Source organism: Dipodomys merriami, unplaced genomic scaffold, assembly GCF_024711535.1.
Source record: "Dipodomys merriami isolate MVZ:Mamm:240054 unplaced genomic scaffold, mDipMer1.0.p SCAF_6, whole genome shotgun sequence".
NCBI classification, from domain to species: Eukaryota; Metazoa; Chordata; class Mammalia; order Rodentia; family Heteromyidae; genus Dipodomys; species Dipodomys merriami.
Window position 1 is genome coordinate 11,779,326 of NW_027206179.1, and position 16,187 is coordinate 11,795,512.

At 55.1% G+C, this 16,187-nt stretch overlaps 2 protein-coding genes across 7 annotated transcripts in view; one reads left to right on the forward strand and one right to left on the reverse strand.

Annotated features, from left to right (window-relative positions):
• The window catches only part of LOC138813948 (growth arrest-specific protein 6-like), a 28,365-nt gene extending 22,695 nt beyond the window's left edge, over nt 1-5,670 (forward strand). Inside the window, exons 12-15 of the mRNA XM_070002556.1 lie at nt 1,708-1,876; nt 3,071-3,243; nt 4,088-4,316; nt 5,149-5,670. Of these exons, the coding sequence (XP_069858657.1) occupies nt 1,708-1,876; nt 3,071-3,243; nt 4,088-4,316; nt 5,149-5,303 (726 nt within the window). The 3' untranslated portion in view covers nt 5,304-5,670. The remainder of the gene's footprint in view (nt 1-1,707; nt 1,877-3,070; nt 3,244-4,087; nt 4,317-5,148) is intronic.
• Nucleotides 5,671-5,750: 80 nt separating this feature from the next.
• LOC138813949 (transmembrane protein 255B-like) overlaps nt 5,751-16,187 on the reverse strand; it is a 31,975-nt gene continuing 21,538 nt past the window's right edge. For 2 of the 6 annotated variants that reach the window (XM_070002561.1, XM_070002557.1), the window contains one exon: nt 14,518-15,674. In XM_070002561.1, the coding sequence (XP_069858662.1) occupies nt 15,522-15,674 (153 nt within the window). In that variant the 3' untranslated portion in view covers nt 14,518-15,521. Of the gene's footprint in view, nt 7,090-9,981; nt 10,313-14,517; nt 15,675-16,187 lie in introns of those variants that run through there. The other 4 variants (XM_070002559.1, XM_070002558.1, XM_070002562.1 and 1 more) reach the window with 4 other exon arrangements.

Here is a 16,187-nt window from a genome sequence, read left to right on the forward strand (position 1 = left end):
CAACAAAGCAGGTGGTGCATACAGCACATCTTGACCAATGTCACCCCTCCCATCCTTTCCCCATCCCTTCTCTACCCACCCCTTCCACCAGTTTTCTTAGTTTGGTAGCATAGTCCTAGAGTTTTATGACTGCCTTCTCCCACCCTTTCTGTCTTCCTTGCTGTCCTCTTTCCCTTAACCCCACCTCAACCTTTTTGAGTGCCCATTTCCTAGTATTTATTTTGTTGGACTGTGAGTTAGCCTTTCTAAGGAATTACTCCACTTGAGTTCTCCCCTGAATCTACCATATTTCCATTGATACATTTGTGTATATTTGCATACCCCCTTGAAGTGTTTATTTACATTTTATGTTATTCTAGCTTCTACATATGAGAGAAAACATGCAGCCTGTGTCTCTCTCTGGGCTGGACTTACTTCACTTAACATGATTACAAAATTCCATTGTGTGTGTGTATGTATGTGTATATATATATACTATATATATATATATATATATATATACATATATACACCCACTCACACATATATATGTATATACCATATCTTCTTGGTTCATTCATTCATTGAGTGGCATCAGGGCTGATTCCATGCCTTGGCTATGCTGAATAGTGCTGCAATGAACATGGTTGTGCCGATGGCTTTACTGTATTGTCGTTTGTAAACTTTTGGATAAATGTTCAAGAGAACAATTGCTGGATTCGTTCTGTCTAGTTTTTTGAGGAACCACCTCACTGCTTTCCAGAGTGGTTAACAATTTTACGTTCCCACCAACAATGTACTAGGGTTCCTCTCTGCCCACACTTGCACTGGCATCTGTTACTGTTTGTATTCTTGATGGCCATTCTAACTGGGACAAGACTGAATCCCAGTGTTGTTCTGGTTTGCATTTCCTTTATGGCCAGTGGTATGTCTGACAATGCAGTCATTTTTTTTAACAAAAAAAAATCCAACTTGTTAGACAATTCCTAAGAACATTTTGACTGACTGCCAGGATTTCCAGAGGAAAGAAGCTGCTGAGAAAAGGACAGTATTGGTCATTTCTCAAAGTCCTGCCTTTTCCTGTTCTCCCCACAGCTCAGGTTTTATACCTTGTCTCTGACTCCCAGTTGGCTAAGGCTAGTGGCCAGCCCCCTTGGTTTTGGGGTGTCTGTGTGAGATAGAAAAGCAGGCTTGGGGTGGAGTGGCTCTGAGGGACATTTCTCAAGAAAACCTAAGGGGCTGTCCTGTGCCAGCGCACAGAGCCAGTGCCATCCCCTGTGACGAGGTACAGGCAGTGTACCTTGCTCACAACCATACTGTGAGTGAGACTGGAACTGAGCTGCAGCTGGCAACCCAACCTGGAGCTGTTTTCCAGCCATGCTTCACAGGCAGCAGGCGAGAGGGAGGCGTAGTCACAGCGCGTGCCCTTCCCACACCCATCCAGGCAGGTGGCAGAGGCCCCTCATCTCCTAAGTGAGCCTGGATGCAGATGACACAGAAGGGCTGCCCTGTGCAGTGCACACAAACCTTCTCGTGCATGAATGGAAGGTATACTGAGCCACCAGAAAGATGAAGAGTCCTTTTAGGAACAATGATCACAACGGAATTTTACCTGCTTTGCTGCCAGTGTTCACACACGCAGGCCAGGAAGGGACCGGCCAACGGCTCAGCCGGTGCCAAGTACGGGGCCGCCTCCCCCAGCAGTCTGGGACTCGCCTGTCTTTCTAGATGAACCCTCGTCTGGACGGCTGCATGCGGAGCTGGAACTGGCTCAATGGGGAAGACAACACGATCCAAGAAACCGTGAAGGCAAACACGAAGATGCAATGCTTCTCGGTGACCGAGAAGGGGTCTTTCTTCCCTGGAAATGGGTTTGCATTCTACAGCCTTGGCTACAGTAAGTGAGCCTGGCCTCCCGCTGTTGGGGGGCTGTGGTGGGTCCTCTAGCTGGTACACGCCAAGATGTGAACTGTTAGAACTGTCCTGGGACAATGGGAGGATGGCTGCGGTAGGGATCCGTGCTGACCAGTGTAGGTGAGCAAGGATCCATGCTGACCAGTTATAGACGAACAGGGATTCATGCTGACTGGTGTAGATGAGCGGGGTTCCATGCTGACTGGTGTAGGTGAGCAAGGATTTGTGCTGACCAGTGTAGGCGAGCAGGATTCTGTGCTGACCAGTTATAGATGAGCATGGACTCGTGCTGATCAGTATAGGTGAGCAGGGATCCATGCTGACCAGCTGTAGATGAGTGTGGGTGAGCAGGGATCTGTGCTCACCAGTTGTATGTGAGTGCCCACCAGGGGGATGTACAAGGTACACACAACTCATCCTTCACAATGAATGATCTGTCTACATCCCCATTCCTTTCTAATGAGCGGCCTGTTTATAGCTTTAAAGTTTTCCATCCACATGCATTCATCTCAGTGAAATGTTGAGAATTGACTGCTACAGATGCCGTCTGGGATAGGAGAGGAGACTGGTTTGAGGAGATGGTGGTGAAAGAGCATGATTGGAGCAGGCTGGCTTCCCCCACAGACTGGCCAGTGGAGATCAAGGGTGGTGCAGGCCCATACCCATGGCCTTCTAGGCGCTTGGTGAACTTCCACCTTGCAGAGTGACCCGTGACAGTGGGTAGGAATGGAGAGGCTAGTGGACAGCGCAGGGCATGGGGTGCATGGACTCTTATGGAGGGAGCAGGGGCCCTGGGAGTTGGGGGGACAGTGGCCCTCAGGCTCACCCCCTGGATCAGGTCTCAACAGTTTGGGAGTCACTTGAGCGCATTTGAAAGCAGGGTGCTGTTGGGGGGGGACAGTGCTCACTGTCCTCAAGTGTCCCTGGACCCTGGTGTTGACATCGGGGCCCAGTGCAGGCGGTCCCCTCCCGTCCCACTGCAGTCGTCTGTTAAGACCCTGGGCCCTATGGGCTCAGGCCGCCATGGTGCTCTCCACCTATCTTTCCGCCAGTCAGTGCCTCCACTGCCAAGGGCAGGCATGTGGACTGTCCATGTGGCCTCCCTGCCCTTGCGCCGCCGCTCACTCTGCCCCCTGCTCCATGCGTATCGCCTGCTGATGGGCTGCTTTCATTGCAGCACGGACCTCCTCGGATGTCGGGACAGAGACGACCTGGGGAATAGAAGTTGTGGCTCGGATCCGCCCTGCCACCGACACGGGGGTGCTGCTTGCGCTCGTGGCTGACGACCACGCAGTGCCCCTCTCTGTGGCCCTGGTGGACTACCACTCCACAAAAAAGCTCAAGAAACAGGTGAGCCCCACCCCTCACCGGCCCCTGGGCTTTGCCCTCTGCAGTCCTTTTGCCTGACCGCCATACCCAAGGGCTCATCCCAGCCCAGCACCTCCACCAGACCAGGGCCTGCACCCGGCAGGTGCCTTCTGCTTTGTTTAGAGTTGTCATGTGATCACAGAGCACAGTTGCAGTGTAAGCCATGGTGGTCAGGGTGGTAGAACGAGGGCGTGAAACCAGGGAGAGTGAAAGCCGCTGTGGCTGGGGTATCCAGGTATCCCCCAGAGCTCGCAGCACAGTACAGCCCATAGCACAGTACTCACAGCCCACAGCACAGTACTCATAACCCGCAGTACGGTACTCATAGCCTGCAGTATGGAACTCATCCCACAGCATGGTGCACAATGAGCCCGCAGCACAGTACTCACAGCCTGCAGCACAGTATTCACAGCCCACAGTATAGTACTTATCCCGCAGCACAGTACTCAGCCCGCAGCACAGTACTCACAGTCCGCAAACACAATATTCACAGCCTACAGTACAGTATTCACAGCCCACAGCACAGTACTCAGTGAGCCGGCAGCACAGTACACACAACCCATAGCGCAGTACTCAGTAAGCCTGCAGCACAGTGTTCACAGCCCACAGCACAGTACTCAGCCTGCAACACAGTACTCACAGACTACAGCACAGTACTCAGCTGGCAGAAGGAAAAGACATGGCCCTCCATTACCTCCCAGCTGCCTACCACGCACAAATCTCAGTGCAGGAGTGGACCCCAGCCCACCCTGACCCACGACCAGCAGGGAAGCGTGGAACATCTGGCGTCCTGACCCTGACCCTGTCCTCCCCTCTCCCCCTGCAGTTGGTGGTCTTAGCAGTGGAGGACGTTGCCCTGGCTCTGATGGAGATCAAGGTGTGTGATGGTCAGGAACACGTGGTCACGGTCTCCCTGAAGGCGAATGAGGCCACTCTGGAAGTGGATGGCACCAAAGGCCAGAGTGAAGTCACTGCCTCCCAGCTGCAAGAGCGGCTGGCCATCCTGGAGACATACCTGCAGGGCTCTGTGCTCACCTTCGTGGGGGGCCTGCCAGGTAGGTCCTCCCTGTACTGGGTGCCTGCACTGGGCCAGTGGGTCAGCTTCCTCCTCACATCAGCTCTTATGCATGGTGGCTTCAGTTAGAGACAGGGGAAGTGTATAAAGGTTCATGCACCAATCTCAGTGCTATCCAGGCCATTGCTGACCCTGGATAAACATCTGTTATCCGGGCTGAGGACAGGGCATGGGTAGGCCCTGGTCCATCAGCCCTACGTTCCCTTGTCCCTTGAAGAGCATCATCTGAGAGCCAGTTAGACCAAGACCTGGAAGGAGGCTGGATGGACCCTGGGCTGTGCCGGTCACCCGGCACTGTGAGCCAACAGAGTGGCCAAAGGCCCCTCCTGGGTCCCACATGGGCTACCAGCAGTGTCCTGCTCAATCTTACAGACCCAGAACAGAATGAGGGTGTCATCAAACTACAAATTCCTTACTGGTTATCCCAAGCCAAGGTGCAGTAGAGGACCAGATCCTCCCATCGTGAGCTAGTCTCTACGCCAAACAGCGGGATTTCTGTCCTGATGACCTGACACAGACATCTCAGATTTAACCCCAAAGGTTAGGAGAGAGAGGAGAGCAGGAGACTGACAGCAGCATGACAACTGGCTCAAGGACAGGCAGGGAGGAGCCTAAATTGACACCTGGGGGAGGCATCTGCAAGAACTAGAGGGGCACATGGTGAGCACCTGGGGTGGGTTTGCATCCAGACAGGGATGATGATGTAGATAGATCCAATGCCCCACTGGGAACTCAGCCAGTGCCCAGGGTGCTGAGGGTGGGTTCTGGCCAGCCTGGCTCTGCCAGCTCACGGTGTTCATTCCCATGGCCAGGGGTGCCAGTGACATCCGCGCCCGTCATAGCATTCTATCGTGGCTGCATGACACTGGAGGTAAACCAGAAGCTCCTGGACCTGGATGAGGCCGCGTACAAGCACAGTGACATCACTTCGCACTCCTGTCCCCCAGTGGAGCACTCCACGCCTTAGACTAGCTGCCTCAGGACCCAAGAGCACGAGGCCACCGGTGCCATGCTCCAAGCAGAAAGGAGTGAGCTTTGAGTGCAGCCCTTGAACACTGGAGCGGGCAGGGCCGCCCCGCCTCACCAGCTGCTTTCCTTTGAGACCTTTCTTTGCCTGTACCATATCTGTACATAGTGGACTGGTGTTGGAGGCCCGAGGCCCACGCCCTGCCCATCAGCCTGAGGGAACCTGGCTGCACAGGGGAGGATGTGGGAAGGCCAGGATTGCAGCAACGCAGACTTGAAGAAAATAATTCTTTTTATTTTTATTACCACATGCTTCTTTCTGACTCCAAAATATGAAAAAAATAAAATATTTACGGAAGCCTTTTTAACCCTGTGTTGACTGCTGTCTTCTCTTTGGGGTTTATCAGCCCGTAGCAGCTCTTGAGATAAATGGACTTAAGAGGGCCAGGGCATGGGGACCACATCTGGAGGTGGTCATGGAGGTCAGGACACTGTGGATCACAGCTGGAGCTGGTCATAGAGGTCAGGGCACTGTGGATCACAGCTGGAGGTGGTCCTAGAGGCCAGGGCACTGTGGATGTCATCTAGAGGTGGTCATGGAGACCAGGGCACTGTGGATCACAGCTGGAGGTGGTCATGGAGGCCAGGGCACTGTGGATGACATCTGGAGGTGGTCATGGAGGATCAGGGCACTATGGATCAAAACTGGAGGTGGTCATGGAGGGTCAGGGCACTATGGATGTCATCTGGAGGTGGTCATGGAGGCCAGGGCATTGTGGATCACAGCTAGAGGTGGTTATGGAGGCCAGGGCACTGTGGATCACATCTGGAGGTGGTCATGGAGTTCAGAGCACTGTGGATGACATCTAAAGGTGGTCATGGAGGGTCAGGGCACTGTGGATTACAGCTGGAGGTGGTCATGGAGGCCAGGGCACTGTGGATGTCATCTGGAGGTGGTCATGGAGGCCAGGGCACTGTAGATTACAGCTGGAGGTGGTCATGGAGGCCAGGGTACTGCGTATCACATCTGGAGGTGGTCATGGAGGCCAGGGCACTGTGGATGTCATCTGGAGGTGGTCATGGAGGCCAGGGCACTGTAGATTACAGCTGGAGGTGGTCATGGAGGCCAGGGCACTGCGTATCATATCTGGAGGTGGTCATGGAGGCCAGGGCACTGTGGATGACATCTGGAGGTGGTCATGGAGGCTATGGCACTGTAGATCATATCTGGAGGTGGTCATGGAGGCCAGGGCACTGTGGATCTCATCTGGAGGTGGTCATGGAGACCAGGGCACTGTGGATCACTTCTGGAAGTGGTCATGGAGGCCAGGGCACTGTGGATCTCATCTGGAGGTAGTCATGGAGGCCAGGGCACTATGGATGACATCTGAAGGTGGTCATGGAGGCCAGGGCACTGTGGATCACATCTGGAGGTGGTCATGGAGGCTATGGCACTGTAGATCATATCTGGAGGTGGTCATGGGAGGCCAGGGCACTGTGGTTCTCATCTGGAGGTGGTCATGGAGGCCAGGGAACTATGGATGACATCTGAAGGTGGTCATGGAGGCCAGGGCACTGTGGATCACATCTGGAGGTGGTCATGGAGTCCAGAGCACTGTGGATTACATCTGGAGGTGGTCATGGAGCCAGGACATGTGGATCACAACTGGAGGTGGTCATGGGAGACCAGGGCACTGTGGATTACATCTGGAGGAGTTCATGGTGGTCAGGGCACTGTGGATGACATCTGGAGGTGGTTATGGAGGCCAGGGCACTGTGGATCACAGCTGGAGGTGGTCATGGAGGTCAGGACATTGTGGGTTGCAGCTAGAGGCTATGCTAGGCTTTCCCTGACACTGCCCTGAGTCCAGGCTGGGTACCCCTGGGTTACCAGGAACCTCCCCATGTGGTTGATGACAGAGGTTCAGACTACATCACCAGAGGCCACAGAGCCTGTGTGTACTCACCCTGAGAGCGAAGTGAGTTGAGGAGGGGCACCCAGCTGTGCAGTTTAACCCAATGGGACCCTCAGGGCAGCGGTATGTGAGATGATGTGTGCAGGGTGACTGTGTGAGGCAGCTACAAGCAGAGTGTGCAGAGTGACTGGACTGGGTGACTATACAAGGTAACTGCAGGATGACTGTGTGCATGTGAGAGGTGACTGCAGGGTGAATGTGTGGAGTGGCTTGTACAAGGTGACTATGCACAGGGTGACTGTGCAGGGTGACTTCAGGGTGACTGTGTGCAGGGTGACTTGCAGAGTGACTGTGTGCAGGGTGACTGTGTACAAGGTGACTGTGTGCAGGGTGACTGTGTGGGGTAACTGCAGGGTGACTGTGGGGTGACTGTGGGGTGACTGTGCAGACTGACTGTAGGGTGACTGTGTGGGGTGACTGTGCAGAGTGACTGCAGGGTGACTGTGTGGGGTTACTATGTGGTGTGACTGTGCGTGTTGACTGTGCAAGATGACTGTGTGTAGGGTGACTGTGTACAGGGTGACTTTCAGGATGACTGTACAGGGTGACTGTGTGTGGGCTACTGTGTGAGGTGACTGTGCAGGGTGACTATGTTTGGTGTGATTGTGCAGGGTGACTGTTCAGGGTGGCTGTGTGCAGGATGACTGTGTGGGGTGACTGTGTGGGGTGATTGTTGTACAGGGTGGCTATGTGCAGGGTCTGTGTGCAGGATGACTGTGCACAGGGTGACTGCAGGGTGACTGTGTACAGAGTGACTGTGGGGTGACTGTGGAGTGACTGTGCAGGATGCCTGTGTGCAGGGTGACTATGCTGGGTGGCTGTGTGCAGCATGACTGTGCTAGGTGACTGTGCAAGATGACTATGTACAAGGTGACTGTGTGAAGGTGACTGTGCAGGGTGACTGTGTACAGGTGACTGTGTACAGGCTGACTGGGAGGTGACTGTGCACAGGGTGACTGTGCTGGGTAACTGTGTAGGATGACTGTGCAGCGTGACTATGCTGGGTGACTGTGCAGGGTGACTGTGTACAAGGTGACTTGTGCAAGGTGACTGTGTTCAGGGTGACTGTGCAGGGTAACTGTGTGCAGGATTACTGTGCCTGGGGTAACTGTGTGGGATGCTTGTGTACAGGGTGACTGTGTGCAAGATGACTATGTGCAGGGTGACCTGCAGGGTGACTGTGCAGAGTGACTGTGTGCAGGGTGGTTGTGGGTGGAGTGACTGCTGCTGTTTGCAGAATGCCTGTGTAGGGTTACTGTGTACAGGGTGACTATGGAGTAACTGTGCGGGATGACTGTGTGGGGTGACTGTGCGGGGTGACTGTACAGGATAACTCTACAGGGTAACTGTGTGCAGGGTGACTGTGCAGGGTGGCTGTGTGCAGGGTTACTGTGTGGGGTGACTGTGCAACGTGACTCTGTGGGGTGACTGTGTACAGGGTGGCTGTGTGCAGGGTGACTGTGTGCAGGGTGCCTTTGCAGGATGACTGTGTGGGGTGACCGTGTGGGGTGACTGTGCAGGATTGCTGTGGGGGAGTGACTGTGCAGCGTGACAGCAGGATGACTGCAGGGTGACTGGGCAGGGTGGCTGTGTGCAGGGTGACTTTGCAGGATGACTGTGTGGGGTGACTGTGTGGGGTGACTGTGTGCAGGGTGATTGTGCACAATGTGACTGTGTGCAGGGTGACTGTATGCAGGTGACTGTGCTTGGTGACTGTGTACAGGGTGACTGCATGGTGACTGTACAGGGTGACTTGCAGGGTGACTGTGTGCAAGATGGCTATGTGCAGGGTGACTTGCAGGATGACTGTAGGGTGACTGTGTGCAGGGTGGCTTTGGGCAAGGTGAATGTGTGCAAGGTGAGTGTGTGCAGGCTGACTTGCAGGGTGACTGTGCACGGTGACTGTGTGCAGAGTGACTGTATACAAGGTGACTGTGTGCAGAGTGACTGTGTGCAGGGTGACTGTGCAGGGTGACTGTGTACAGGATGACTTTTGGGGGGTACCTGTATGTAGGTGGCTATGTCAGGGCTGACTGTGTTCAGGATGACTGTGTGCAGAATGCCTGAGGGTGGTGACTGTGCAGGGTTACTGTGTGCGGGATCACTGTGTGCAGGGTGGCTGTGTGAAGGCTGACTGCAGGATGCCTTGTGAGGGCTGTGTACAGGATGACTGTGTGTGGGGTACCTGTGTGTAGGTGGCTGTGTACAGGTTGTGTGAGGGCTGTGTGCGGGGTGCCTGTGTATGGACTTGGCAGCTGCAGAGGACTCCTGTCTTCTTGCAGACCACTTGCTTCTGGGCCTGGCCTCTGCAGTTCAAAGGGAAAATCCACTTCCTCCGCCCCAGGGCTGTGAGCAGAGTGAGGACAGTGGCTGCTTCACAATAGGTGGTCCTGCATCCCAAGTGAAGAGGAGAGGGTTGTGGTGGACTTGGACCCTAGGCCTGGAAGCCCCATGGTGGTCTAGAAGTCGCAGAACTGCTGAGCACAGACCCAGCAGGCGTGGGAAGCTGGACGCCCCGCTCTGCCGGGCCCGGAGCCCCATGCCACCCCCGCTGGGCCTCCCAGAGCTCCGGCTGTGAACCTCATGGGGTTCAGATCTGCGCCAGCCCTGTCAGCACAGCAACCCCCTTGGCCCTCTGTGGTTTTCTTTCTGGTTGGAGGCGGCTCTGGAATGTTCTCATGGAATGTTCTCAAGGAGAGTTCTCTAGCCAGTCCCACTTCTCCAAAAAGTCAGGAGGCCAAGAGAAGAGAGTCAGATGCTGGTGTTAGGGCTAGACTGCAGGATTCACACAGATACAGGTGTGACACCTGCTCCGGAGTGACCACATTCTGTCTGGGAGAGCCCAGGCTCCAGAGTCTCAGACTTGGTGGGCGCCAGGGCCTTATTCTATCTCCTGCCAAACAAAGCAAAAACCTGCCCTGGGCCAAACCACGAAGCACATTCTGCCAGCCACGGTCATGCAGCGTCTCCCTGTGTTCTGGGATGAGGAGGCTGTGGACAGACAGGGGTCTCAGGATGGACTGTGCTGGTCATGCTGGGAAGATAGGGAAGACAAGGAGAAAGGAGACCCATGGTCTGGGATGGAGGCTAGGATGGATTGCATTGTTGATGTTTAGGTTTGAGTTGAGTTCAAAGTTTTCTTTTTCAGGAAGAAAATAGTTATTTTCAATTTATGTTGTTTTGTGCTGAGCATTTCCCTGATGGGTATTTTTTTTGAAGCTTGCTTTATGCATGACCTTTAGCATTTCCCTGATGGCTATTTTTTGAGGCTTGCTTTGTGCATGACCTTTAGCAGCACCCCGTTTTCCCCACAGGCACGTGACCCCCTTGCCAACACACACACGTTGACAGGAAAATGTCTCAGGGCCAGATGTGCCTAAGAGCAAAGCATTTTCAAACTACTGACTTAAAGCAAAACATAATGTAATTCTGTCTCCCATTACACCACGGTATGGAGTGAGCCTGTACTTGTAAAGGTAGGCTGTAATCCCCAACTAAAAGACGTGGGAGTCACCCAGGAATACAGAGTCCCTGTCCAGATGGGCTCTCCCATGTCTCTGCAAATTCATGGTGCACAGTGGTCACCCAACAAAGAAGCAGACAGGACCCAAGCAGGCCCTGCAGAGATGAAAGGCTGTGTCCACTGGGACTGGGCCTGGTTTGCGAGTGGAAGTAGAGACTGCAGCATGTAAGACGTACACACACACTAGAGGGGTCAGGGGCTGAGACTGAGAATGCCGTGTTCAGTAAATCAGAGCTACAGTGGCAGAAGTCAGTCACCTTTATAAGAAGCAACTAATGAGTCTACTGAGGCTGAAGAGCACAACCTCAGAAACTGCATCTCCTGAGCAGCCCACAGCATAACACGGCCATGCACAGCCATGTGTGCAATGAGCTACTCACAGAGCACACAGGCAGAAACAACCTGCCACACACAATAGTCAGTCTAACGGAGAAAGCTGACATATTCAGAAATGGAGCAACACATAGTAAGAGAAGGGTTGGCCACCATTGGAGAAAATGACTAGCACCCAACCTCATGGGAAGCCAGGAAGAGAACAGGCCCTTCAAGTCAGCATCAGGGGCAAAGTGACTTCTTCCAAGTGGGGCATTGAACCTGAGAGTAAGCACTGACAGCACATGTGCACTGATAGCACGTGCGCACTGACAGGATGTGTGAAGTGACAGGATGTGTACAGTGACAGCACATGTGCACTGACAGCACGTGTGTACCAACAGGACGTGTTCAGTGAAAGCGCATGTGTACTGACAGGCTGTGCACACTGTCAAGACATGTGCACCGACAGCACTGACAGGATGTGTGCACTGACAGCACATGTGCACTGACAGGATATGTGCACTGACAGGACTTGCACAGTGACAGGACATGTACACTGACAGGACCTGCGCAGTGTCAGGATGAGTACACTGATCGGACAAGTACACTGACCAGATGTGTGCACTGACAGGATGTGTACAGTGACCAGGCCATGTGCACTGACAGCACGTGTGCACCAACAGCACATGTGCATTGACAGGACGTGTGCAGTGAGGTGAGGAATGGACTTAGGGCTCTTATGCCACCACCTTGACCAGCCTGCGACTTGAGCCACCTGAGGTGCGTGTGTGGCCTAGGCCTCCGTCATCGAGGTTGGGCCAGGTCAGCCCAAAGCTGCACTGGAAGCTGTCATCTGAGCAGAGATAACTAGACCCAAGCTTGCAGCTCAGCAGCTTCCTCTGACCACAGGCTCTACTGACTTCTGTCAACCAGCAGCCTCTACCTGACCAGAGCCTCCCTCTGACCAGAGCCTCCACCTGATCAGAGCCTCCACCTGACCAGAGCCTCCCTCTGACCAGAGCCTCCTTCTGACCAGGGCCAACAGCTAACCAGAGCCTCGTCTGACAGCCTTGGCCACCACGTTATCACTGCCTACAGCACCCTGGCCTGTGCAGCCCGCCCCTCCCCAGCAGGTGGAGTCTGTCCTCTTGGCCATCCTGTCCCTGCCACACAGGAGGCACTAGTGGGATATGACACCTTCAGAATGGAATGGAGGGAGCCGGGCCTTCTGTTCCTCAGCTCCCCAGTGCCCACCTGGCAGGATGGTGTCAAGCTAGACACCGGCCTGCACCGGGGTACCTGACCTCAGGCTATCCCTGAGAACCCCCTAAAGGTCTGGAGCTGGGAATCTGTTCCTGTGAGGAGTGGGGTCCAGGCCCCCCCAAGACCCCACATAGGCACCCTATGAGAGCCACAGGCCAGGCCATGAAGGCCACCAATACTCCAGTCACATGGCTGTCCACGCGAAGGGACTGTCTACCTCCGGGGACGGGACGCTGGGGCCACCGCCAGGCCGTGGCGGAGTTGCCTGCATTCCTGGTGGCTGTGGTGAGAGGAAGACATTCTTGGGGGTATAAACGCAATCGTTGACCTTGGAATGTAAGATTTCCTAATGGCTCTTGGCTCCAGGCAGGCCTCTAAGCCCGTGCCAGGGGGACATGCATTAGAGTAGAGTATGGTGACAGGACATCTCGGGGGAGCTGGGACTCCCACTCCCCCTGCACATGTCTCCAACCCCAATCAGCACCAGGAGTGTGAAGCTGCTCCCTGAGGACTGGGAGACCATGGCTCCCCGAGGCAGAAGCTTTGCACCCTACAATTAGCTTCGTTGCTTGAAGAGACCCTGGGGCCTAGAAGACCAAGTGCAGGCCACAGCACCAAGACCTGAAAGCCAGCTGGGAGGCGGCATGAGGGCCCTGCCTGCAGCAGTGGTGGTGGCGGCTCTGGAAACCCCGCATCCTGCCGCCACCTCCGGAACCCTTGCTTTTTGCTGCTTACCACACTCACTGGTCTTTACGCTCACGGAGACACCGTATGCTCCATCCTGGGGGAAGCTGGCCTGTGCCAGCTCTGCCAGTGCCTACATTCCCACCTGACAAGGTGAAGACCAGGAGGCCTCTGCTCATGGTGAGTTGACTGTCACGTGTGGCCCAGTCCATGCCGTGTCTTCTGCAAGAGCCCCCTGGTGATACTGGTGGGGACACAAGCCCCTCTCTCTGGGGCTAGCTCTGAATGACCTCTGACCAGCAGATCCTAAGCCCTCCAGTCCAGACAGAATCCTGGGGTCAGCTTTGCCCTGACTATTGCCAAGGTGGCCTCTGAAGGGGCTGAGGACACGGCCTTGCTGAAAGGGGATGGGGAGGCTGGCCTCCCTTTCCCAGAGCCTCCGGGAGGCCCAGTCATTCACACACACATACACACTGCGGACACAGCATGCTTCGTCTGGGGAAACACAGTCAAGACTCGGACTGTTTGGATACATTGCTGCTTCATATGAAGTCAAACCAGGTCTCCATTATGAAAAACTTTCGCATGATGGAACCATGGTGGGTGACCCACAGAAGCCCCAGCCAGTGCCCCAGCTCACCCCATCTCACCCCAAGCTCACCCCCAGGTCCCTGTGATCACCAGGGGCCAAGGTTCAAAGACCCACAGAGGCTTCAGCCAGTGCCAGCCCATCCCCAGCTCACCCCCAGCTCCCCATGATCACTGGGGGCTGGGTTGCAAGGATCAGATGTGGGCAGGGAGTGGGCACTTAGCACTAGGAAGGGGTGTGTGGGTCCTTATCCTGAGGACGGGAATGAGGATTGGGGAGCTCTGGGGTGGCAGGCCCCCAGGACCATGCTGTGGCAGATCAGAGAGACAGCCTTTCCCAAGTGCCACTGATTTCAGTGTCCACGACCATGGTGGATAAAAGAGTTGGCCAGGGTCAGTTCCCCAAGGTCGTGGGAGGCCGGGCCAGTTCCCCAAGGTCATATGGAAGGCGAGATCCCTGCTATCATGGGGAAGGCAGGTTTCCAGAGGTCATGGTGGGCAGGACTAGGCTTCCAGGGGCCAAAAGGGACCAGGCTTCACGGGGCTAAGGAGAAGCAAAGATCCTCTCTCAGGAAAGAGTCTCAAGAGGCTATTATGATAGAAATGGCAACAGTTCACAGCCCTCCAGTACCAGCAGACAGCCCGGGGATGCCGCACACACATCTCTTGTGCTGGCCTGCTGTCATCCAGCACAGTTGTGCTCTGTGGGCCTTTGTGGGAAACCTGCTGTACTCAGAGCTGGGGGCTACTCTGGGGCAGCCATAGCCAGAGGGGCATAGGCTGGGTGCCCAATGGCCCAGGGCTTCTTTCAGACCCGAGCCATAGCTGGGCCAAGGAAGAGGCTTACCACAGGAAGGTCATCAGGAAAGCGGACACCTTTATTATAGAAAGACACCAAAATGAGAGCTGTGAGGGCCAGAGCTGCTCTGCAGTTCTCAATGACAGTGAGGGTAGAGGAGGCAAGCTGGGGTAAGGGGTAAGGACACTGTGGACTGCCTGTGGCTCTCCTCTCCTCCTCTCCTCCCAGCCACAGAGCTGGGGAGGGCCCTGGGTCTCTGGGATCTGTCCTTGGCAGTTGGGGGGCCTCCCATGCCCTTCTCTGGCCCCCTGCCAGGCTCTGAGCGATTGCTTCCCGCCTATCTCTCCAGGTGTGTGCAGAGGTGGGGCATGGGGAGCTCTCAGTGTGCAACCCAGCAGGTCGCCCCCACACTGCTCAGAGCAGAATGGGATGCCCAGGAAACCTCCTTGTCGAGAGGAAGCTTCCAGGCCACAGGGCCACCGGTGAGCATCAGGAAGAACAACAGAAGAGCAGACTTAATAGGCACATCACAACTCAGGCACGGGGGCCTCTGGCCAGCTAGGTATAGTCTGTCCCACAAGTAGCCATCACTAGAGCTCCTGTGTCTTTAGAAGAGACTTTAACCAAAGCTTGCTTTCATTCAGATAAATATCAGGAAGACTGGGCATCAAGTGAGAGGTTCTGCCTCTTCTTGGAGACATATGAATATATACACTTGCAACTTTCTTCCTTAAAGAATGATCCTCGTGCTGGGAGATGCTGAGCTGCATTTCCTCCAGACCCTAATGACTGCTCACCGGTAGGGGACAGCAGGAATGAAGTGGGTGTGATGACTGCGAGGCAGGACTGTCACACTGGGACATGCAGAGGAGAGCAGGGCCTGGCTGGGCTCAGGGATGGCTGGCCCTGCCAGGTGCCCACGAGGGACAGAAGGAGGGTTCTGCGGAGGGCTCTCTGGCTTCTCTAGGAGGCTGACTGCAGAAGCAGGACTGCTGGAGGTGACTTCTTTCTTTTTGTTCATTAGTATTAATTAATATTGGCAAACCAAGTGACTTCCCTCTCCCACTGCTGTCAGGGTGCGTAGGGGGGTGGTTTCTCCCCTGGGAGGAAGCAGGCTGGTGTGCAGAGCGGCGGGGCGTGGGGAGGCTGCCCTTGGCCCGGAGGCCACACATCCTCTGGCAAGGAGAGGCCGGCAGAGGCTGAGGCAGGCAGGGCGCCGGAGGGCTGCAATTAAACAGAGGCGTCCTTAGCTGGGGCACTGTCTGCACACCGGCCAGACCACAGGCTGGCCTCAGCCTGACGCCCTCCCTGAGTCCCAGGGAGCCCATTTGCCCAGGCCAAGCTCGCCCTGCTGACCCCATGGAGGCCTTGCTGGCATGCTCGTCCAGTGAGCGGGAGACCCTGGAGGAGGAACACCACAGCTCCTCCAGAGAGCTCCTCAGGCTGCTCACTCCCCACATCCCTGCAGCCTTGGAACACTGCCCACCTTCTGTCAGGGAAGGTCAGAGGTCGCCAGAAGCCAGGCCTTTTGTGCTCACCCAATCCTTCAAGTTTCAAGGGAAACCACTTCCAGACAAGTGTGATGGTTAATTCTGTGATGGCTGACCAGACATTTGCCCATTTAAAACTGGCCACTGTCTCTTCCATGAGTGGACCTTATCCAGTCAATTACAGGCCTGGGGAGAGTCTGAGGCCCCCAAGGTGGGGAGGAGTTCTGCCTGGAGACACCTCAGATTT